Here is a 24,862-nt window from a genome sequence, read left to right as displayed (position 1 = left end):
GGGTCCAAATGATGGATGTCTATGGACCTAAGGCAATGCCTTTGCAGTGAAATGAGGCAGCATTCTTACAATCAAATTTTAAAGGGAAAATACACTCAAAATCTATAATTTTGTATTTTTTTCATTAATCCACTGCTGATAAAGTCCCAAAATGTTTTGCATCATCATGATGTGGCCGGTGACACTTTGCTTCTTGAAATTCCAATAACTTGAAACCGTGACTGCTGACATGCAAAGCATTTTGGGACTGTATCAACAGTGGACTAATAAAAATATATATAAATGCCAAGAGTGTGCAAAGCTGTCATCAATGCAAAGGGTGGCTACTTTGAAGAATCTCAAATATCTTTTGATTTGTTTAACACATGTTATTTCATAGTTTTGATGTCTTCACTATTATTCTACAATGTAGAAAATAGTAAAAAATAAATAAAAACCCTGGAATGAGTAGGTGTGTCCAAACTTTTGACTGGTACTGTATATATTTTTTTGACAATTGTTTTTCTTGAGTGGATTTTCCCTTTAAAATGGCGCAACATGATGAATCTCTGCTCCAGTAAAATGTGGAAACAAAACAGCAGCATTGCGGGTCTTGGGAAGACATTTTAGACTTCTCCCCTTTGTACCACACAGTAACTAAGTAAAATGGGTGAATGAAAACAAACATTGTGGTTTGAAAGATAAAAGATTGAAACAAAGAAATCCTCACAAGTCCTGAGTCTTCCAGAATGCAATAAGAAATACTGTTCCCCTTTACAGTACGGTAAAAAGGTTGGGGGCCATCTCAGCTTATGGCACTCTACTCTTATGTATCTACAGTTTTTTCCTCCCTCCATTTTAGCAACCACACTAAGCCCAGAATCTCCCTTTTATGACTTAATACAGAGCTCAATAGTGGAGATGAAAGCTTGGGTGCTTGCGTGCCCCCACTGCAACCCACAGCAAAGCTGGGGGAAACAAACTTTACTGCCCATGTTTGAGGTTTGTATCTCCCCCCCACCTCCTGCGGCACAAAAAGCCACTACAAAAAGGCACTAAAAGCCCCAAAAGCTATTTTCAACTGCTGGATAAAAACAGCTGGGAGACTCTTAGGGGACAGTGGAGGGGTGGAGAGAGACAGAAAAAGAGAGAGAGAGGGAGGTAGAAGAATGAGAGGATAGGGGGTACGGTAAAACAGACGGAAGAGTCTTAGGAGGCAATTGAGAGACGGAGGGAGAGGGGGAAAATAACAAGAGTGAGAGACAGAGTGAGGAGCAGAAAAGAGAAAGAGGCCGGGGGAAGGATGAAACGGTGCAGGGAGACTTGCTTCAAAAAGACATGAGCTTCACTCACGTTCCTTCAGAGCATTTCCCCCGTGGGGTAAATTGACAGCACTTTATACCTCATGCATACTCTCCTGTCTCGGCCCGACGGTATTCCCTGTGTTGTATAAAGTGTTTGGAGTGTTTCTTACCTTGCACCGCCAGCCGTTGGTGGGGATGGATTTCATGGTAGGCTGGAGACAAAAGGTGTGATAGCCTTTATCGCACATGTCACAGACCAGCATCTTGCTGTCCTCCCCCGGGTTCCTGCAACACACACGGGAGAAATATTACACACACACACACAATAATATACGACACACACAAAATTACACACACCCAATGTAACACACACACACACAACCTAGACTAGAGAGAAAAACGGCATGGGAGTACTGTAGTATGGACAGCACTAGGGTTTATGTTTCCCAACCGCAAAGACAGACACCCTAACCATTTTCAACTGTCACTTTGGTTTTTATCTGTGTGGTTCAGGAGAGGGATCATTGAGTCTGGTCCTCCAGGGTCTCAGTGTCTATAGGTTCTTTATCGCTGGCTGATTCAGAGTTTAGGAATAAGACGAACTACATTAATTTATCAATAAAGTACAAGGAGGGAGAGGTGGAAAACATTTTAAAATGTGATGATCTAGTTTCGTTGGTGGAGTTTAAACACTTGATCGATGTATATATCATAGAAGAGTGTAATTGTTTTTAGGCCAGCTGTTTTTAGTCAAGATGTTTGTGTCTTTAATGTAATATGTAATTGTTGTACTGTATGTGTGTTTAAAGTTTTGTTTAATGTTGTGTTAGTGTATGTAAGTTGTTTTGTTTGAAACGTTGTTCCCCCTGCTGCTATTGGACCAGGTCTCTCTTGGAAAAGAGATATTATCTCAATGAGAAAAAACCTGTATAAATAAAGGTCAAATAAAAAACAAGGAATAAAAGAAAGCCAGACAGTTGAGAACTCAAATTTGGTTTGTCAGTGTGGGGTAAAAAACCCTCACTGATTATGTTCAATGCAATACATTTTATAAACACACAAATGATCTCACACACCACGTTGTGAACATGACGTCTTTTCCATTACCTGGGACACATAAGTTGTTATAGGAACGAGAAAAGAACACGTTTCCTTCATAGAATCCAATTCCCTGAACTTCAAGATTCTAAATTAGTCCAGCCAATCAAACGCACCATTAAACGGCACCCGCCATCGAGAACCGTCCCTCCGTGGCAGATTTTGGATGCATGAATGTTGTTCAAAGAATAAATCAAGGGACCTAAATGTAAGATTTATGGTGTGTGTGTGTGTGTGTGTGTGTGCGGTGGGGGGTTATGGTATTAGTGAAGAGGCTCGAGCCCAGAAATCTATCAAATCCCAGTAGCCTGTATTTCAGATGACAAGAATCCAACCTGAATGAGAACGTCATCTGATATTTACAGCTGTGCAGTGGAGTCACGCACATACACACACACGTCCCTATATCACTCTGAGTGCTGCTGCTGCCTAACCAACACCCCCTGGCCCCCATCCCTCTCCCCCCACCAATTCCCCAGCTCCCCATCTGTTATTAAAACTGCACTATATTTTCACTAAGCTTTTCCAACTCTCTCCCTTGTAAGCTTATCTCAGCTCAGCACCATGGTGCAGGCTTTACAGTAGGCCTCTTATCCCTACATAGAGGCTTTACAGTAGGCCTCTTATCCCTACATACAGGCTTTACAGTAGGCCTCTTATCCCTGCATACAGGCTTTACAGTAGGCCTCTTATCCCTGCATACAGGCTTTACAGTAGGTCTCTTATCCCTGCATACAGGCTTTACAGTAGGCCTCTTATCCCTGCATACAGGCTTTACAGTAGGCCTCTTATCCCTGCATACAGGCTTTACAGTAGGCCTCTTATCCCTGCATAGAGGCTTTACAGTAGGCCTCTTATCCTAGTAGTACATATAGGCAGCAGGCATTCAATGCCCACAATCTCAAATGCGATCTCCCTAAAAAAATGTTATATTTAACCTATATTTAACTAGGCAAGTCAGTTAAGAACAAATTCTTATTTACAATGACGGCCTACCCCGGCCAAACCCAGACGACGCTGGGCCTATTGTGCGCTGCCCTATGGGACTCCCAATCACGGCAGGTTGTGATCCAGCCTGGAACCGAACCAGGGTCTGTAGTGACGCCTCTAGCACTGAGATGCAGTGCCTTGGACCAAGAGCTTCCGTTACATTCTGCCCATGATTGGAGTGCAAGCTCTATTCATTGACTACAGCTCAGCGTTCAACACCATAGTGCCCTCAAAGCTCATCAATAAGCTAAGGACCCTGGGACTAAACACCGCCCACCGCAACTGGATCCTGGACTTCCTGACGGGCCGCCCCCAGGTGGTAAGGGTAGGTAACAACACATCCGTCACAATCATCAACACAGGGGCCACTCAGGGGTGCGTGCTCAGTCCCCTCCTGTACTCCCTGTTCACTCATGACTGCACTGCCAGGCACAACTCCAACACCATCATTAAGTTTGCCGATGAGTGGTAGGTATGATCACCTACAACAACAAGACAGCCTATAGGGAGGTCAGAGACCTGGCCGTGTGGTGCCAGGACAGCAACCTCTCCCTCAACGTGCTCAAGACAAAAGGAGATGATTGTGGACTACAGGAAAAAGAGGACCGAGCACGCCCCCATTCTCATCAACGGGGCTGCAGTGGAGCAGATTGAGAGCTTCAAGTTCCTTGGTTTAAGCACACCAAGACAGTCGAGGAGGACAGGAGACTGAAAAGATTTGGCATGGGTCCTCAGATCCCCAAAAGGTTCTACAGCTGCACCATCGAGAGCATCCCCTGACTGGTTGCATCACTGCCTGGTATGGCAACTGCTCGGCCTCCGACCGCAAGTCACTACAGAGGGTAATGCGAACGGCCCAGTACATCCCTGGGGCCAAGCATCCTGCCATCCAGGACCTCTATATCAGGCAGTGTCAGAGGAAGGCCCTAAAAATTGTCAAAGACTCCAGCCACCCCAGTCATAGACTGTTCTCTCTGCTACCGCACGGCAAGCGGTACCGGAGCGCCAAGTCTTGGTCCAAGAGGCTTCTAAACAGCTTCTACCCCCAAGCCATAAGACTCCTGAACATCTAATCAAATGGCCACCCAGACTATTTGCATCCCCCCCTTCCTCTTTTCCACCGCTGCTGCTCTGTTGTTATCATCTATGAATAGTCACTTTAATAACTCTACCTACATGTACATATTACCTCAACTAACCAGTGCCCCCGCACATTGACTCTGTACCAGCAGCCCCCCAGTATATAGTCTCGCTATTGTTATTTTACTGCTGCTCTTTAATAACTTGTTACTATTATTAGGTATTCTTATTTTATTTTTTACATTGCATTGTTGGTTAGGGGCTTGTAAGTAAGCATTTCACTGTTGTATTCGGCGCATGTGACTAATAAAATGTGATTTGATTGACAGCCCACGACAAGCCAATGCAATGGAAATAAACCTGCATGTCCCACACGGGATTCCATCTCAAATCAACAACACTTCACTCCCCAGAGGCTAGCGTGCTAATCATTACGCTACCAAAAACATGGTTTTAGTAGGGGAGCTCACTTCCATGAAATGAACACATTCAGAGTTAAGCAAACTCTTCAAAATCTTAAAAAGCAGTCCTTCAAAAGAGACACACCAATAGTTCATGCTCTTTTGGTTTCCAATTACTTCATTTGCTGGCTTCAACTCTCCACTCCTGGAGCACTTTGACTCATCATCTCTCAGATTTAGTCATCCCCATCTTTCAATCTATTCTTTACTATACTCCCCCAAAATGTGACTCCTCACAAGCATATACCACTACACACACACACACACTACAGAGACCACACACACACACACACACATAGCTCTACAACACACCCACCACAACACACACACACACACACACCCACAACACACCCCCTTCCACAAAGAAAAACACTTTACATTAAAGCAGACTGCCCTGCGAAGGACTTGACTTTGCTTGGCTGGTTGTATGTGTAGGGACCTTGGGGCTGATCCAACACAGTATGCACACAAATCTCACCAGCTCTCTTATCTTTTCTTTTAATGCTCCCATGCTCCTGCAAAATACGCTTGTTATTAATTCCACATGCAAAAAAATAAGACTCTATCCCCTTTTATCTTCCTATAGACCCTTCAGAAAACTCCAACAAGATCGAAACTGACTCCTCAACACCATCTCCCAAATGGCTCAATTCTCTTCTTTCGGTTTCTTTGAAGAACAAAAAAAACTGTGGGCTGTCTATATTCAGCTGGGTGCAGGACCAGACATGTTTTCCTATTAGTTCATAGCTATCCCTGATAGAAATCACATAAGTCAGTGGAGTTTTTCCACTCGGGATGAGGATGAATGCTGAGTGGACTATGGCTCAGGGGAGTGACAAAGTTAGGAATGGGGTCCATTTTGTGTCAACTCAGTCAACTTAGGTAATTGTCTAAATAACTTTGCCATTGTCAGTCAACTACGTGACAACACCACATGATGGCTACTAGCGCAATGGTTAATAGCGCACACAGCTAACTAGCGCAAATGGCTACTAGGGCACACAGCCATTACCTGCAGGTCAGACAGACTTTGCACTCGGGGCACTGCCACCCGGCCCTCTTCAGGGGGGTGACACTCACGTCCAGACAAGCCCCGTGGTAGTGCTGCCCACACGAGCTGCAGAAGAGCAGGTCCTGCAGGTCCCCAGCACTGCCACACAACAAGCACTTCACCTCTTTACCTGTAGGTAAGGAGGAAAATCATATTAACCCAATGAGTCTCACCGTAACCCCTTTTAAACATTGTGTGTTTGAGCTACAGACTTCTGGGTTGTACCATTGGATTCGTCAATTTCTTCTGCATCCGTCTGTGTGATTAACGTGGGCTGAGCTAGAGGTGTTTGTGAGACAAGGGCAGATCCCGAAGGGGCCCTGGTCTTTTTACAAAAACGTCTGTAGAGTCTGAATGATTTGAGTTACAAACTATTAAAAGCTACTCTCACGAACACACACGTTACATGTTTTACTCTATGACGCTCACAGGCTACACGAGTCGGTTGAAGGTAAGGGGTTCTTCTACATAGAAGATCATAGGAAATCCCAGGACGTAGTGTCTATAATATTGTAAGGTATTCTTCTACATAGAAGATCATAAGAAATCCCAGGACGTAGTGTCTATAATATTGTAAGGGGCTCATCTACATAGAAGAGCATAGGAAATCCCAGGACGTAGTGTCTATAATATTGTAAGGGGCGCATCTACATAGAAGATCATAGGAAATCCCAGGACGTAGTGTCTATAATACTGTAATAAGATCACACAGTTTCTGTCACAATCGCCAAACTCCGCACATTTGTTAGTGATTAGTTGGCCTTGTCTCAGGATGGTAAGTTGGTGGTTGAAGATATCCCTCTAGTGGTGTGGGGGCTGTGCTTTGGCAAAGTAGGTGGGGTTATATCCTTCCTGTATGGCCCTGTCCGGGGGTATCATCGGATGGGGCCACAGTGTCTCCTGACCCCTCCTGTCTCAGCATCCAGTATTTATGCTGCAGTAGTTTGTGTCGGGGGGCTAGGGTCAGTTTGTTATATCTGGAGTACTTCTCCTGTCTTATCCGGTGTCCTGTGTGAATTTAAGTATGCTCTCTCTAATACTCTCTTTCTCTCTTTCTTTCTCTCTCTCTCTCTCTCTCGGAGGACCTGAGCCCTAGGACCATGCCTCAGGACTACCTGGCATGATGACTCCTTCATCCCCAGTCCACCTGGCCGTGCTGCTGCTCCAGTTTCAACTGTTCTGCCTGCGGCTATGGAACCCTGACCTGTTCACCGGACGTGCTACCTGTCCCAGACCTGCTGTTTTCAACTCTCTAGAGACCGCAGTAGCGGTAGAGATACTCTTAATGATCGGCTATGAAAAGCCAACTGATATGTACTCCTGAGGTGCTGCACCCTCGACAACTACTGTGCTTATTATTATTTGACCATGCTGGTCATTTATGAAAATTTGAACATCTTGGCCATGTTCTGTTATAATCTCCACCCGGCACAGCCAGAAGAGGACTGGCCACCCCTCATAGCCTGGTTCCTCTCTAGGTTTCTTCCTAGGTTTTGGCCTTTCTAGGGAGTTTTTCCTAGCCACCGTGCTTCTACACCTGCATTGCTTGCTGTTTGGGGTTTTAGGCTAGGTTTCTGTACAGCACTTTGAGATATCAGCTGATGTAAGAAGGGCTATATAAATACATTTGATTTGATATTCATTTCCCAGTGAGTAAAAAAAATCTGCACTTACAGCATTCAATGACATTTACTTTTATCAGGTTTTTGCTTTGGCGGACAGTTATTTATTTATTGACATTTGTCAATAACACTCATGAAATCAACTGTTTATGTCAAATTGTGGTCTACTTGTAGCCCTGGTTGTCCTGAAAGGAAAATGGTAAAACACTTCATTGTGAGGCTAAATATAAGGACTGGACATGCAGATAAATAACATCTAATTTTTGCTGGGATCTCGGTACTGATAGAGTTTAAGGGACAGTTCATGGAGGGGACATAATATTAAAGGGACAGTTCAGGGAGGCACTATATTTAAAAGGACAACATACTCCAAAAGGAACATTTCACTGAACACATGGCCTGGGAAGTAACTTTATGGACCATTACGTTAACATAAATGGTGCACATTTTTTCAAGAATCATCATGTGTAAAGACATTTTATTCAATGAGAAGGTAACATCACTTTGAATTTCACATACTAGCCAAAACATAAAAAAGGGTGATTTGGCAAGACGGAGTGAATTTCATGAAACCTATGTGACACTGATTCTGCAGCATGTCATGGCTGCTTGTGACCAAGGGAAATATCAGATGTGAAATCAGTTAGAATTGGTTCTTTAGTAAGAATCAGAATAGATATGAGTTGGCATAAATCACTTATCGTAAGCCTTGTGTTGTGTCTAGTGTTGGCCTTTTGTCTACTAGACATCTATAGTGAAATCTATCCTCATTCTCCCAGTGGGACAAAGGGTCTATACTCACATCTTTGTGAGGCCAGCTGGAGGTGGTCTGGGCAGAGGAGAGTGTGTCGGCGCAGGTCCTGGAAAGTTCCAGAGGCGGCGGCGCAGGGGAAATGGTAGGAGCGGCAGCAGCCTTCCTCACAGCACTTGATAGATGCTCCAAGGCGCTTACAGTATGCACAGCACTGCAAAACACAGACAGAGACAGAAACAGAGTCCGAGAGAGAGAAAACGAGAGGGAGATTAAGAAAGCTAGTTCCAATTCTTAGATGTTCCTGGTTTTCACTCAATAATACCCTACAGGGAAAAAAATAAGTGTTATTTTCTAGATGAAACCTTCTGAACATTGCAGATAGAAATAGAACAGAGCCTGACACGATTCCCTGTCAACCTGACAGACAATCATATCTGTTCCAAAGAATACATTTCTATCTAAACATCCTGCATAGTTGCATCCTCCTGAACAGACCCCCAGTTTAGCTGTTCAGTTTTAGTCAGACACTGTCATTGGAGACGCTATGCTTGATCTACACTCGCTACATGGAATGCTTCTAACTAAACATATACCCCAGATTTCAGTTTTGGCACTTACTAAAAGTGTTTTAAACATCAATTCACACGTGCTTACAACAATTGTCAAGTTATTGACAAATTTCAGCTCTAACCCCTCCCAGTCTAAAAATAATTGTTGCTTTTCCACATAAAATCTCTCATTAGTTTTCATCATGCCTCGCCACTGAAATTAAGAAGCAAAATGCATATTGGATTCAAAACCCAGGTTGAAATTGAAGCCGACCTCGGTAATGGTAGAGAATTGCTATTATGGTAAAAATAAAAAAGACTGCTTAAATGAAGTGCTCTGGTACAAGGCGAGCGAACCTGGCAGTAGCACCTGAATATAGACTGACATTTAAACCGCGGCCTGAGAACGAGAGCTCGTCTTTGAATAATGAAAGCCGTCAGGAGCAGAGAAAGAATGGGGCCTTGAAGTCAAAATGACTCAAGTCAGCACTTTTATGTTGCTCTCGCTCCCTTTCCCTCCCCCTCCCTCTCTTTTTCCCTTTCCTTCCCTCATTCTAGAAACCCTTGGCCGGGGGGGCCAACATGCAACAACCAGCAAACACATTTATACACCGAGCGTTGGGCAATTACCGCCCGTGCACCAGCGACTTCCTTGAGGCATTGTAAATAAGAAGTTATTCTTAACTGACTTGACTAGTTAAATAAAGGTTCAATGAAAAAAAATGAACAAAATAAATAAATAAATAATGGGAAGGATATTCTGTGGGATGTCGTCGCAGACGGGACCAAGCCCGGCGTGGGACGACCCAGACAAGAATGTATTACCATAGAAATAGAATGAATAGAACATACATTCCCATTCAAGTCAATGTTCCATAATTCTATTTCTATGCTCATTACACCCATCAGAAACTACATAGGGAGTAATGAAAATAAAGTAACCCCTTCAAAATAATGTCACCCCTTCTCTTCAAACCATAATCCTCCGTTGCTTTGTTGAAAATAATCATTAAACACGACTGCTGTAATCGCATTACAGTGTGGTTCGGGGTTCTCTTTCCTAATCCTAACACCAAGCAGAAATTTAAATATTTCATAAAAAAGGGAGAGTTTCCATCTCGCCATACCGATTGTTTGAGCACGCTTTTCTCCCAACAACCCCCGAAAGAGGCGTCGTTAAGGCAGAAGGATAGTGGCCAACCCAACCAAACTCTCCCTTCTCTACAAAGAGCCAAAATGGCTACCATCCAAATGGAGCAAACCTGAAAGGAATTGCAACGGATAGATATCTGGTCCAGTGCCACTGAGAATGGAACAAGGCCTTATGGCAACTGGACCAGACTGGTATGACATAGCAGTTTTCACACCATTGTGCCAACCCAAACCATACTGGTTTAGAAATGTTATTTCACATTATCCGTTTGGATAGTCAACTCAGTAGTGTGAAAAGGGTAATAGCCCCAACCTTTCAAACACAGAGCGTAGAAGAACTGTGAGTTACACTTAGAAACCTGTCGATTTAACATTTAAATATCTAGGAAAATTATGAAATATCCCATTGCCTATAAAAAATTCTGAAGAAGAACGCAACACACACTGCTACACATAGTTTAGAAAGAAGAACCTGGCCTGTGTTGCGTCGTCTTACCAATGAGTCAGTCAGACATGAAGTGGACCAGTCTGGTCCACTTCAACAGCAGATAAGGTGATACACCGTAGCCCTGCATTTAAGGTGCTAAGGGGCTGAAGTGTTATCCTGATGTCCTAACGCCTGGGGGTTTCATGGCTCGCTGCCAAACGTTGTCACCTCACACTTGAAGGGCAGGTTACCACTGGTGGGACAGTCCTGACTGGGCAACCAACAGCCTCTGCCGAAAAACTATGCTGTTTCTATCACACACATACAGTAGATAGGCCTACACGATGTGTAGATACACACAATAATCCATAGGATAGGCCTACATACGATACTCACACAAAGATACTAGTGTATGGGCTGCCTCTGTCACACACACAGGCTAACACATTTGTATTTATTTAACTAGGCAAGTCAGTTAAGAACAAATTCTTATTTAAAATGACGGCCTACCCCGGCCAAACCCTAACGACACTGGGCCAATTGTGCGCCTCCCTACGGGACTCCCAATCACGGCTGGTTGTGATACAGCCCGGAATCAAACCAGGGTCTATAGTGACACCTTTAGCACTGAGATGCAGTGCCTTAGACCGCTGTGCCACTAGGGAGCCACATACAGTGCCTTCAGAAAGTATTCACACACCCTGATTTTTTCCACATTTTGTTGTGTTACAGCCTGATTTTTTTTTAATGTCACTGGCCTACGCACAATACCCCATAATTTTTTTTTTTTATACATTTTTACAGAATAAAAAAAATGCCAAAACATGCAGCATGAACTAAAGTAATACTGCAAAAAATGTGGCAAGGGAATTCACTTTTTGTCCTGAATACAAAGTATTGTTTGGGACAAATCCAGTACAACACATTACTGAGTACCACTCTCCATATTTTCAAGCAAAGTGGTGGCTGCATCATGTTATGGGTAGTCTTGTAATCGTTAAGTTCTGGGGGGGTTTTCAGGAGAAAAATACCCGGAATGGAGCGAAGCACAGGCAAAATCCAAGAGGAAAACCTGGTTCAGTCTGCTTTCCACCAGACACTGGGGAGATAAATTCAACTTTTAGCAGAACAATAACCTAAAACACAAGGTAAAATCTACAATGTTATACTTGAAAATGTATAGCAAGACCTGATTTTTTAAGAATGAATGGGCAAATAGAAAACACTCAGATGTAATTGCTGCCAAAGGTGCTTCTACAACATATTGACTCAGTGGTGTGAATACTTATGTAAATGACATATTTCAATAAATGTACAATAATTTCTAAAAACATGTTTTCAATTTGTCATTATGGGTTATTGTATATAGATGAGTGAGAAAAAAGTATATATTTAATCCATTTTGAATTCAGGCTGTAACAACAAAATGTGTAATCAGTCAAGGGCTGGGAATACTTTCTGAAGGCGCTGTACACACAGGCTCACTAATATACACAGGAGTGAGAGCTAAATTAGACATTTTTAGCTGATTTAGGATGTAAATGCAATCAGACGATCCTGATATGGAGGTGATGATAGCTTGTGTGTGTGGGTAGTGTGTGCGTCAGCAGTGTGTGTGAATGTGTATGACTTTCAGAGCTGGGTAAGTTGTATGCCAGGCTGTCGGTGCATCCGAGTGTACATGTGCGAATAAAAGTGTGTGGTGTGTCACAGTGTGTGTTAACCTTCAGAGGTGCAGTCTCCTGAGCGCCGTGACCTTTTCTGCTTTACACCCCAATGAGCCTCACTGTAGTACCAGGGACAACCTTTAACAGGGCCCCATCTAGAGCTCTCACACACACACACACAAAACTGCCCTCAGACAACCAACAAAACGTTTTTCAAATTCTCTCTCTCTCTCTCTCTCTCTCTCTCTCTCTCTCTCTCTCTCTCTCTCTCTCTCTCTCTCTCTCTCTCTCTCTCTCTCTCTCTCTCTCTCTCTCTCTCTCTCTCTCTCTCTCTCTCTCTCTCTCTCTCTCTCTCTCTCTCTCTCTCTCTCTCTCTCTCTCTCTCTCTCTCTCTCTCTCTCTCTCTCTCTCTCTCTCTCTCTCTCTCTCTCTCTCTCTCTCTCTCTCTCTCTCTCTCTCTCTCTCTCTCTCTCTCTCTCTCTCTCTCTCTCTCTCTCTCTCTCTCTCTCTCTCTCTCTCTCTCTCTCTCTCTCTCTCTCTCTCTCTCTCTCTCTCTCTCATATATGGCCAAAATCTCAGAATATTTGGTGGCATTTTATGTTTTTTTTAATAATAAAAGTTCTAAACCTGCTTTATGAGTAGTTCATGAACCTAGGGCGGCAACACAAATAAGTGATTTCAATAGGGCTTTCTCCATTCTGATTATTTTGACATGATGGTGCAGACAGAGACGCGGTTACCCTGTTTCTAGCTCCTTATAAGGATTTCACTGCACCTGCAATAACATCTGTAAAACCGTGTACATGATCAATAAACTTAGATTTGATACTGTTCAATCACACGTCAAACTAAAATTATTTTCATAAATATCGTTGGAAACATTCTTATCTAGGCCTACACCAGCACTGGTACCAGGCTGTATTAGCTAGCTACATGTGCGCTAACTCTTACTACATGAAGCAAGCTAGCTAGCCAGCTAACTAGCAATTGGCGGCTAACAATACATTTTAACCGGAACTTGCTATGAAAAGACAAATTAGCAGAGAGTAGTTAGCAGACGGTAAGATACAAACTAATATTGAAGTTATAGAACGCTTGTAGAAAGCAGCATCGTTGTCACCAACATCTTTCTGCATTTATCTGACCATACAGACTACAGAGTGAATGGCAAGAAAGTGCTTGTCAAATCAAATCGAATTGTATTTGTCACATGCGCCGAAATGTGAAATGCTTACTTACATACAACTCCCTAATCAACAATACTTTTAAGAAAAATAAGTGTTAACTTTTTACTAAAATAAACTCATTTGAATAGCTGTTCAGGAGTCTTATGGCTTGGGGGTAGAAGCTGTTTAGAAGACTTTTGGACCAAGACTTGGCACTCCGGTACCGCTTGCCGTGCGGTAGCAGAGAGACAATCTATGACTAGGGTGGCTGGAGTCTTTGGCCATTTTTAGGCCCTTCCTCTGACACCACCTGATATAGATGTACTGGGCCGTACGCACTACCCTCTGTTGTGCCTTGCGGTCGGAGGCCGAGCAGTTGCCATACCAAGCAATGATGCAAATATTGAAATACCGTTATAGAAGGTAAAGTTAAAATCGGTCCATACATCAATACCAGTATAAAGTAAAATATGGTATAATCGCCCTGTCCTAGCTCAATCCCAAAAACACAAACTCCGAGTGCGCACCACCAAATAAGTCAACATAGTTGGGCAAGTCCAACATTTCCACTTCCTCAATGAAGTCATTGCATTAGTTCAGAGTTTTATTTTGCCTCAACCAATATCAAGACAGCAAATTACAAGCTAGAATAGTAAATTATCTATAATGTGGCCTCCCTTGCACCCTCACATTACATTGTGTTAATGACAAAGTTCAGCTGAGAGATATCACAGCAGATACTAGAAGCACGATATGATATTATCACAGTACTTAGGTGCCGATACGATATATATTGCAATATATGTATTGAGATTAGATACTGCGATTTTATTACAATTTGATGTTCCAAACATATTGCTAACTATATGTCTGTTGCAGAGAGGCAAGAGAGGGCACGAGAAAACGTTTTGATCAGTCAGGGAAATAAAAGTAGCTAATAGCTACGGTGTCGCTATGGTGACCAGTGAGCTGAGATAAGGCGGGGCTTTACCTAGCAAAGACTTATAGATGACCTGGAGCCAGTGGGTTTGGCTACAAATATGTAGTGAGGGCAGTCAAGTCTGGGGTGAACCAAGGGCTATATCTGTTCTTAGTTCTACATTTTTTGAATGCTTATTTAAGATGGTGAGGAAAGCACTTTGAAAGAGCAACCAGGCATCCTCTACTGACGGGATGAGGTCAATATCCTTCCAGGATACCCGGGCCAGGTCGATTAGAAAGGCCTGCTCGCTGAAGTGTTTTAGGGAGCGTTTGACAGTGATGATGGATGGTCATTCGACCGCTGCCCCATTACGCACGCAGGCAATGAGGCAGTGATCGCTGAGATCCTGGTTGAAGACAGCAGATGTGTATTTAGAGGGTAAGTTGGTCAGGATGATATCTATGAGGGTGCCATTGGTTACGGATTTAGGGTTGTACCTGGTAGGTTCCTTGATAATTTGTGAGATTGAGGGCATCAAGCTTAGATTGTAGGATAGCTGGGGTGTTAAGCATGTTCCAGTTTAGGTCCCCTAGCAGCACGAGCTCTGAAGATAAATGGGGAGGCGATCAATTCACATATGGTGTCCTGGGCACAACTGGGGGCTGAAGGGGGTCTATATCAAGCGGCAATGGTGAAACTTGTTTCTGGAAAGGTGGATTTTTAAAAGTAGAAGCTCGAATTGTTTGGGCACAGACCTGGATAGTATGACAGAACTTTGCAGGCTAACTCCACCCCCTTTGGCAGTTCTATCTTGTCAGAATATGTTATAGTTAGGGATGTACATTTCAGGATTTTTGGTGGCCTTCCTAAGCCAGGATTCAGACACGGCTAGGACATCAGGGTTGGTGGAGTGTGCTAAAGCAGTGAATAAAACAAACTTAGGGAGGAGGCTTCTAATGTTAACATGCATGAAACCAAGGCTTTCACGGTTACAGAAGTCAACAAATGAGTGCTCCTGGGGAATGGGAGTGGTGCTGAGGGCTGCAGGGCCTGGGTTAACCTCTACATCACCAGAGGAACAAAGGAGTAGTAGGATAAGGGTACGGCTAAAGGCTATAAGAACTAGTCGTCTAGTCCGTTCGGGGCGCAGAAGAATATATTCAAGGCATAATATACAGACAAGGGTATGGTAGGATGTGAGTACAGTGGAGGTAAACCTGGGCATTGAGTGACGATGAGAGAGGTTTTGTCTCTAGAGGCACCAGTTAAGCCAGGTGAGGTCACCGCATGTATGGGGGGAGGAACAAAAGGGCTATCTAAGGCATATTGGGCATGGCTAGGGGCTCTACAGTGAAATAAGACAATCACTAACCAAAACAGCAATAGACAAGGCATATTGACATTAGGGTGAGGCATGTGTAGCCGAGTGATCATAGGGTCCAGAGAGTAGCAATAGATGAGTCAGGGAGCCAATTCAGTAGTCGCTACTACGCTAAGCTAGCTGGAGACGCGGCAATTCTGACAGCTAGCGGGCCGGGGCTAGCAGATGGGCCTCAGGGGATGTCGCAACGTTAGAGCCTGTTGAAACCACCTCGGATGGTTACGTCGGCAGACCAGTCGTGACGGATCGGCGGGGTTCCGTGTCGGCAGTAAAGGGTCCAGGCCAATTGGCAAAAGAGATATTGTAGCCCAAGAATTGGCTGATAGACCTCTTCGGCTAGCCAAGAGATGGGCCTAGCTCGAAGCTAGCTCCAGGCTAACTGGTGCTTGCTTCGGGACAGAGATGTTAGCCAGGGGTAGCCACTCGGATAGAAGCTAGCTAGCTGCGATGATCCGGTGTTAAGGTTTAGAGCTTGCGGTAGGAATCCGGAGATGTGGTAGAGAAAAAGCAGTCCGATATGCTCTGGGTAGATATCGCGCTGTGTAGACTGGCAGGAATTGACCGGGCTGAGGCTGGCTGATGTATGAGTTAACGGTGAGGACCACTACCAGCGGCTAACTGACTACTAGCTAGTAGCTAGTTAGCTGGCTAGCTCCTGATGGGGGTTCACGGTTCTTAAGTATAAAGATAGCAGATCCGTACCACATTGGGTGAGGCAGGAGATTATCTTCAATCCATAGATAACAAGTGAGATTAAAATTTTTACGAAGAAAATGATAAATACATGGCACAGGACAAGACAAATAAAACACATTTGACTACTATGCCATCTTGGACCTACGCCGGAGTGATGCTTCATGCAAATGTTTTTGATCAGTAGGTAAGTCCCAAATAGAAGGCAAACAGATTTTTTGTCATCTGTAGCATCAGACGCCACTGACCATCCAAAACAAGCTCAATAACTCAATGCATGCTACACACTGCTATTGAATATGCAGTAACCTGTATGACAGGCCTATTCTATCTTAATTTACCATTCAAATAAAATGATGACCATTATGTTGTTATACAGTTAGATTGGTAAAAGCAAAGTGAATTATTGTTTGATTAAAACATTTATGCATACATGGCTGTCTCTGGTAAAAAATAAAAAATAAATTACATTTTCAAATTGAATGATGTTGACCTATAATAAAATCGGCCATTGGCCATCTTGACCCCCCCAAAAAAACAAATCGGTAACGGGCATAAAAAAATACGAATGTACACAAATACTGAGCTCGCAAAGAAACACATTGCTGATTTGCTGGTCACTTGTTTAAAGAGATCGGGGGCATGTGCACTCCCACACCCCAATGGATTGTCTGTTACATCTCACCTCTGTGCTCCCTGAGTCTATGGCTTTGTCCACGTAGAGCAGTGAATCCTGGGCCTCGCCGCGACACACACCCTCGGACCAGGCGGCACAGTGCAGATGGGCACAGCACTGGCCTGTGGGGTCAAACAGGGACTGGACATTGATGTCGTCGGGGAGGCCGATCTGACCCAGCTCGTCCCAGAACTTAGCGGCCTGTTCCTCGCTGAAGGGGTCCGTGCTGCCGGGTGCCGAGGAGGAGTGGAGACCACTGTCCGGAGAGCTGACCCTGGGGAGGGAGGGGGCAACAGGTCACGTTCAAGATCAAGTTTATTTTTCACCCACATAGCAGTCAAACCGAAATGTAACAGCATAAATGTATGTAAAGAACAAACAAAGGACCTACACTAACACTACTAAACATCAGGTATGGCACCAAAGAACAAAACTTCAGATTTCTAGAAAACAGTAGGCTACATTGATTTCACTCAACTTTCTGTTGTTTTCCCTGTTAGTTACCACTATCAACGTTTCACTTTACTGTGGCAATTGTGATCGGATCAATGCAATATTAGCCACTTTCAATGCAAAATACTGAAACAAAATGAAATATGCAAGAGATTTTGTTTAAGGCAGAACGCATCATAGTAGGAATCTACTGCGCACGACTCAGCCCATACAATACACATGTGACATAACCAATTAGAGCTGCAGTAGGCCTATATGCAAACAGACCATTGCTATATACATATCTGTGCCATTTACTTTGAACTGGACTGTGGTCGTGAGAGGATGCGCTTGTTTTGAGATAAAAGTAAGAGCTGCATGTAGCCACGTGTGCACATTTTGTTCATATCCTTTGCTAGTTAATAAGTTATTAGCCCAGTTATAGATACTTTGTAGTCAGCAATAGGGGGGGGGGGGGGGGGGGGGAGTGATTGCTTCTTACAAGAACACAAAACATGTACAATTCTAGACCTCTGAAAAGTGAGTCAGGTAAAGAGCTTGTTTGTCTTAAAGGAGCAGTGTTGTATTTTGAGACATGTTTGAATAAAGCAAAGTAGCCAATAGGCAGAGGGTAGCATGATTTGTCTGATTCTCTGTAATCATGGTATGAGAAAAATAATGCATTTTATTTTGTAAAGTGGTTTCCTGCATCAAACTCAAAGACATTCAAACACCTACTTGTCTGATTAACAAATGGATAAACAGGTTAATATCAACCCCTGCATGTTTTTTTCAAAAGTCTCATGGCATGTAGGCCTACATTGAACACCACAAAATGGCTGTTACTGTAGGCTGAATGACAGAACCACTATTTTCATGTCAATACATTTTCTCTATTGTTTTTGATGGTAGGACACTCTGGTAGGCCTACATTATAATCAAATAGCCACAGTAGCTTACTTGGCACTGTTACAATTGTAACAAAGCGGGTACAGCCTCAGTGTTCACAGTAAACACGTGCTGGAAGTTGCACAGAATTTTCACAATGTTCAAGTTTGCGCTCAGCAGACCTGAAATTTGCTCAGCGCCAAAATAAAGTAGAGGGAACATTGCTCATGATCATCTTTATTTTAGATTGATCAAATATTAGCTGATTAGAACATTTTGCTAGCATGTCATAAAAGTGGATTTTGCTCTTCGCTCGCGTAGTAACATGTCCTACTTCCGACCAAAATTGAACAGCTTAGACACGAGACGTATACTACCTTTCAACGGTTTGGGTCACTTAGAAATGTCCTTGTTTTTGAAAGAAAAGCCATTTTTTGGTCCATTAAAATATCATCAAATTGATCAGAAATACAGCATAGAGTGTTAAATGTTGTAAATTACTATTGTAGCTGGAAACGGCAGATTTTTTTAGGGAATATCTACATAGGCGTACAGAGGCCCAATTATCAGCAACCATCACCCCAGTGTTCCAATGGCACGTTGTGTTAACTAATCCAGTTTATTATTTTAAAAGGATAATTGATCATTAGAAAACCCTTTTGCAATTATGTTAGCACAGCTGAAAACTGTTGTCTTGATTAAAGACGCAATAAAACTGGCCTTCTTTAAAATAGTTGAGTATCTGGAGCATCAGCATTTACGGGTTCGATTACAGGCTCAAAATGTCCATAAACAAAGAAACTCGTCAGTCTATTCTTGTTCTGTGAAATTGTCAAGAAACTGAAGATCTCATACAACGCTGTGTTCTACTCCCTTCACAGAACAGAACAAACGGTCTCTAACCAGAATAGAAAGAGGAGTGGGAGGCCCCGGTGCACAACTGAGCAAGAGGGCAAGTACATTAGAGTGTCTAGTTTGAGAAACAGACGCCTCACAAGTACTCAACTGGCAGCTGTATTAAACAGTACCCGCAAAACACCAGTCTCAACGTCAACAGTGAAGAGGCGACTAGATCTTCAGTTCCTTGGCAATTTCTCACATGGAACAGCCTTAATTTCTCAGAACAAGAATAGACTGACGAGTTTCAGAAGACAGTTCTTTGTTTCTGGGCATTTTGAGCCTGTAATCGAACCCACAAATGCTGATGGTCCAGATACTTAACTAGTCTAAAAGGAGGCCAGTTTTATTGCTTCTTACAAAAGTAATTTACAACATTAACAATGTCTACACCTTATTTCTGATCAATTCTATGTTATTTTAAAATAGACCATTTTTTAAAGATTTTCTTTCAAAAACAAGGACATTTCTAAGTGACCCCAAACTTTTGAACGGTAGTGTATGTGGCAGGGTCTACAGACAATCACGGACTACAAAGGGAAAACCAGCCACGCCACGGACACCGACATCTTGCTTCCAGACAAGCTAAAACACCTTCTTTGCCCGCTTTGAGGTTAACACAGTGCCACCGAGGCGGCCCGCTACCAAGGACTGTGGGCTCTCCTTCTCCGTCGCCAACGTGAGTAAGACATTTCAGCGTGTTAACCCTTGCCAGGCTGCGAGCCCAGACGGCATCCCAAGCCGCGTCCTCAGAGCATGCGCAGACCAGCTGGCTGGAGCGTTTATGGACATATTCAATCTCTCCCTATCCCAGTCTGCTGTCCCCACTTGCTTCACGACATCCACCATTTCACCTGTACACAAGAAGGCAAAGGTAACTGAACTTAATGACTATCGCCCCGTAGCAATCACTTCTGTCATCATGAAGTGCTTTGAGAGGCTAGTTAAGGATCATATCACCTCTACCTTACCGGACACCCTAGACCCACTTCAATTTGCTTACTTAATAGATCCACAGATGATGCAATCGCCATCGCACTGCCCCATCCCATCTGGAGAAGAGGAATACCTATGTAAGAATGCTGTTCATTGACTACAGCTCAGCATTCAACACCATAGTACCCTCCAAGCTCATCATTAAGCTTGGGGCCCTGTGTCTGAACCACACCCTGTGCAACTTGGCTCTTCAGTAAGCCATTCTACTGCCAATGTTTGTCTATGGAGATCGCATGGCTGTGTGCTCGATTTTATACACCTGTCAGCAACGGGTGTGGCTGAAATAGCCGAATCCACTAATTTGAAGGCGTGTCCACATAATTTTGTGTGTGTGTGTGTGTGTGTGTGATGTGATCTATCTATATATTTATTTATATATAGTGTACCTTGACACTTGCCTACTGCTGAAATGCTCTGAATTATTTGAGGAGCATGATAACGCTTAGAATTTATGAACGGCCTGTTTTGCAATTCACAACAATGTCATTGGCGATCAAAGTTACTCTATCATTACTAACTATATCAGTTTCACTTGCTGTGAAATCTTTACAAAGTGGCGCAGCCAAAACCGCAATGTGGCACAGCGACAATCTTACTTTGGGAAAACCCTCAAATGGTGACCCTATCTTGATTTTAAACACTTAAATAAGCACTTCAGATTTGTGCTTTATTTCCCGGGACTCTCGGGATAAAGTTTCACTACTCCCGGTATTGAAACTTGGTAGACTTTTTTGAAAAAAATGTATCCCTAGTCTTAAATCTGGCTTGATATCTGTGGCTGGTTGGGATAGGGGATGGGACATTAACAACTGTTTTAACTGATTCTATGGACAATGATAATTGCATTACGTTCAGCTCCATTGATCATTAATTCTGGCAGTGCTATGACACCGTATCAAGGACAAGTCGTGCTCATTGACATTGTAAATCCCCACCATTCTCTCCCTCGGTAAGAAAGCGTCAGGGTAGAAGTTGCCCTTTGGCTAATGCACAAGAACTGGCTGTTCGAGCCCACACACACAAGCCAGCCTGACACACAATCTCTCCCTCTCTCATCCCCACCGGATAAAGCCTATTCCAGGATTTGGGGAATGGCAGTCTGGAGTAAGCTCTTTTCCCAGCGCCAGGAAGCAGTAGGGTACTGGGGATGAAAGGCTACTGTATACTCCCCCTGCCACAACATCTGTATACGCCTTAATAAAAATAACTATATTATACGGTTGTGTTGATTAGGGCGTGCAACGGAAAACATTTTTAAACACTATGCAACAGAAAACGTAGATTAGGGTTTCAGGGAATTTTCTTCCATTTGATGCCTAATGAACACACTCCCATTAAGGTTACTATACGCTGTGGATGGGGGGGGGTGAGAGGAGGATGGAGGACGATCAAACACTGATGGGCTGTGGCTCTGACATGCAACCAAACCATACATCAAAAGCTCCATCTATGAATTTAAGAGTGGTGACATTTCCCTACTACAGTGTTTACCCCAACTCCAGTCCTCAAGTAAATATTGTTGTTGTGGCCACCGGACAAGCACACCTGATTCTACTTGTCAACTAATCATCAAGCCCTTGACAAGTTGAATCGGGTGTTTTTGTCTGGGGCTACGACAAAAGTGTTTGCTGGTGGGGGTACTGGAGGACCGTCGTTGGGGAACACTGCCCTACTAGACCCATCCCTCAGCTTTATAGCAAACCGAGATGCAGGGCTGCCGTTGGGCTCAAAAACGAATTACAGATTGTGCCTTAAAGGGAAAGCATTCCAAATGGAGGATTTGGTGGTGAAGGATGCAATGAGGGTTGGCCTCGTAGGCCCGAGCCAAAAAGCCTAATGTGCAATCTCCTATCCCTTTTCCTCCACTTTCTCTCCCTCTCGTGTTCGCTCTCATTTTGCTCAGCTGTGGCTCGTACCTCTTTGTCTGAGCACATTCCGCACATAAATGTTATGTTCGGCATGAAAACGCTGCTGCTTTAAAGAGATAAATAACCTTCTGGAGGTTATGGACGCGTCTTGTAGACAATTTGATCATATGCAGATCTTTTGGCCCCAAACATTGGCCTTTTATTTTCACAACCATACATAATTCCATTGGAAATGAGTATGCTTTTGGAGAGGGATTGATGTGAATGACATATATGCAGCTTATTTGTGTGATATCAACAGCTTTTCCATGTGTTCATTTACCATAAAAAATCAAAGTGTTCAATCAAAAAACTAAATTTGTTGAGTCAGGCCAAACTGTTCGCTAAAGAATCCAACCATTGAGTATTCATGAGGCTTTTTAAAATTAGGCTTTTTAAAATGAGTCATATTCATCAGGGCACACCGTAGGAAAACGTTTCAAAACGTTGTGCAACGGACAATAAAAAGGAACGTTTTTCCAAACATTTCATTCCTTTTCATGCGTAGTGAACGCAACCCCAATTTTTCTGTCTTATCTAAACGAAGCCCATCTCCCACCTTGGTGGTTGATGAACGTGCTGGCGCCGTGTGTAAATACACTGTGGTCTTACTCTCTCTCCCTGGGACAGATGCCTCTCATTAGACAGAGTAGTGTTTCATTAGGCCTGTGATTACTTTGGGCCTGTCAGTCAAAGTTACTTTTAATTAGATCACCTTAACGAGACCCTAATTAGCAACTACACACACATTCAACACACAGGGAATTAGAATATAGAGAATGAGACAGACCGATGCACGAACCAAAGTATGCATGCATATACCTACACACAGAGGGAAAGGACAAACACAAAACATATACACTGCTCAAAAAAATAAAGGGAACACTTAAACAACACAATGTAACTCCAAGTCAATCACACTTCTGTGAAATCAAACTGTCCACTTAGGAAGCAACACTGATTGACAATAAATTTCACATAATGTTGTGCAAATGGAATAGACAACAGGTGGAAATTATAGGCAATTAGCAAGACACCCCCAATAAAGGAGTGGTTCTGCAGGTGGTGACCACAGACCACTTCTCAGTTCCTATGCTTCCTGGCTGATGTACATCAGGAGACGTGGAGGAGGCCGTAGGAGGGCAACAACCCAGCAGCAGGACCGCTACCTCCGCCTTTGTGCAAGGAGGAGCAGGAGGAGCACTGCCAGAGCCCTGCAAAATGACCTCCAGCAGGCCACAAATGTGCATGTGTCTGCTCAAACGGTCAGAAACAGACTCCATGAGGGTGGTATGAGGGCCCGACGTCCACAGGTGGGGATTGTGCTTACAGCCCAACACCGTGCAGGACGTTTGGCATTTGCCAGAGAACACCAAGATTGGCAAATTCGCCACTGGCGCCCTGTGCTCTTCACAGATGAAAGCAGGTTCACACTGAGCACATGAGCACATGTGACAGACGTGACAGAGTCTGGAGACGCCGTGGAGAACGTTCTGCTGCCTGCAACATCCTCCATGTGGTGGGTCAGTCATGGTGTGGGGTGGCATTTCTTTGGGGGGCCGCACAGCCCTCCATGTGCTCGCCAGAGGTAGCCTGACTGCCATTAGGTACCGAGATGAGATCCTCAGACCCCTTGTGAGACCATATGCTGGTGCGGTTGGCCCTGGGTTCCTCCTAATGCAAGACAATGCTAGACCTCATGTGGCTGGAGTGTGTCAGCAGTTCCTGCAAGAGGAAGGCATTGATGCTATGGACTGGCCCGCCCGTTCCCCAGACCTGTATCCAATTGAGCACATCTGGGACATCATGTCTCGCTCCATCCACCAACGCCACACCACAGACTGTCCAGGAGTTGGCGGATGCTTTAGTCCAGGTCTGGGAGGAGATCCCTCAGGAGACCATCCGCCACCTCATCAGGAGCATGCCCAGGCGTTGTAGGGAGGTCATACAGGCACGTGGAGGCCACACACACTACTGAGCCTCATTTTGACTTGTTTTAAGGAAATTACATCAAAGTTGGATCAGCCTGTAGTGTGGTTTTCCACTTTAATTTTGAGTGTGACTCCAAATCCAGACCTCCATGGGTTGATAAATTTGATTTCCATTGATAATTTTTGTGTGATTTTGTTGTCAGCACATTCAACTATGTAAAGAAAAAAGTATTTAATAAGAATATTTCATTCATTCAGATCTAGGATGTGTTATTTTAGTGTTCCCTTTATTTTTTTGAGCAGTGTATATATATCTTTTTTTAACTAGTCAAGTCAGATAAGAACCAATTCTTAATTACAATGACAGCCTACCCCGGGCAAACTTGGATGAAGCTGGGCCAATTGTGCGCTGCTGACTCCCAATCACGTCCGGATGTGATACAGCCTGGATTCGAACCAGGGACAGAAGTGACGCCTCTTGCACTGAGATGCAGTGCCTTAGACCGCTGCGCCACTCGGGAGCCATATGCACACGTAATCTGTCATGAGGTCACGCACCCCCTTACACAACTTGTCATCTTATCAACAGCCAATACCACATGCAGGGAGAGTGACAGTTCATCCATGTCTGGTTAGGATAATTTCTCTACCATCTCCTCTGATCTCTCCAAAGCGGTGATTCATTGTGTTGCTATTCAGGCCAAAACAGAATGGGGTCACTAGGGCTCAGTTCCCGTGAACTGTCCCCAGACCACCTTAACACTTCTCTCACACAGTCCACCTTAACACTTCTCTCACACAGTCCACCTTAACACTTCTCTCACACAGTCCACCTTAACA

The 24,862-nt window shown here is 43.8% G+C and overlaps 1 protein-coding gene across 13 annotated transcripts in view; it reads right to left on the bottom strand.

The window, feature by feature from the left end:
* Nucleotides 1-24,862, bottom strand: part of LOC139531723 (histone-lysine N-methyltransferase 2C-like) — a 218,524-nt gene that overhangs the window by 146,935 nt on the left and 46,727 nt on the right. For 12 of the 13 annotated variants that reach the window (XM_071328436.1, XM_071328440.1, XM_071328441.1 and 9 more), the window contains exons 6-9: nucleotides 16,981-17,245; nucleotides 8,388-8,550; nucleotides 5,925-6,093; nucleotides 1,454-1,568 (exon numbers count right to left, since the gene is read on the bottom strand). In XM_071328436.1, the coding sequence (XP_071184537.1) occupies nucleotides 1,454-1,568; nucleotides 5,925-6,093; nucleotides 8,388-8,550; nucleotides 16,981-17,245 (712 nt within the window). Of the gene's footprint in view, nucleotides 1-1,453; nucleotides 1,569-5,924; nucleotides 6,094-8,387; nucleotides 8,551-16,980; nucleotides 17,246-24,862 lie in introns of those variants that run through there. The other variant, XM_071328447.1, reaches the window with a different exon arrangement.

Source organism: Salvelinus alpinus, chromosome 10 (genome assembly GCF_045679555.1).
Source record: "Salvelinus alpinus chromosome 10, SLU_Salpinus.1, whole genome shotgun sequence".
In the NCBI taxonomy this organism is placed as follows: domain Eukaryota; kingdom Metazoa; phylum Chordata; class Actinopteri; order Salmoniformes; family Salmonidae; genus Salvelinus; species Salvelinus alpinus.
The sequence above is the reverse complement of the archived record's forward strand: the minus strand, read 5'-3'. Positions and strand labels throughout refer to the sequence as shown.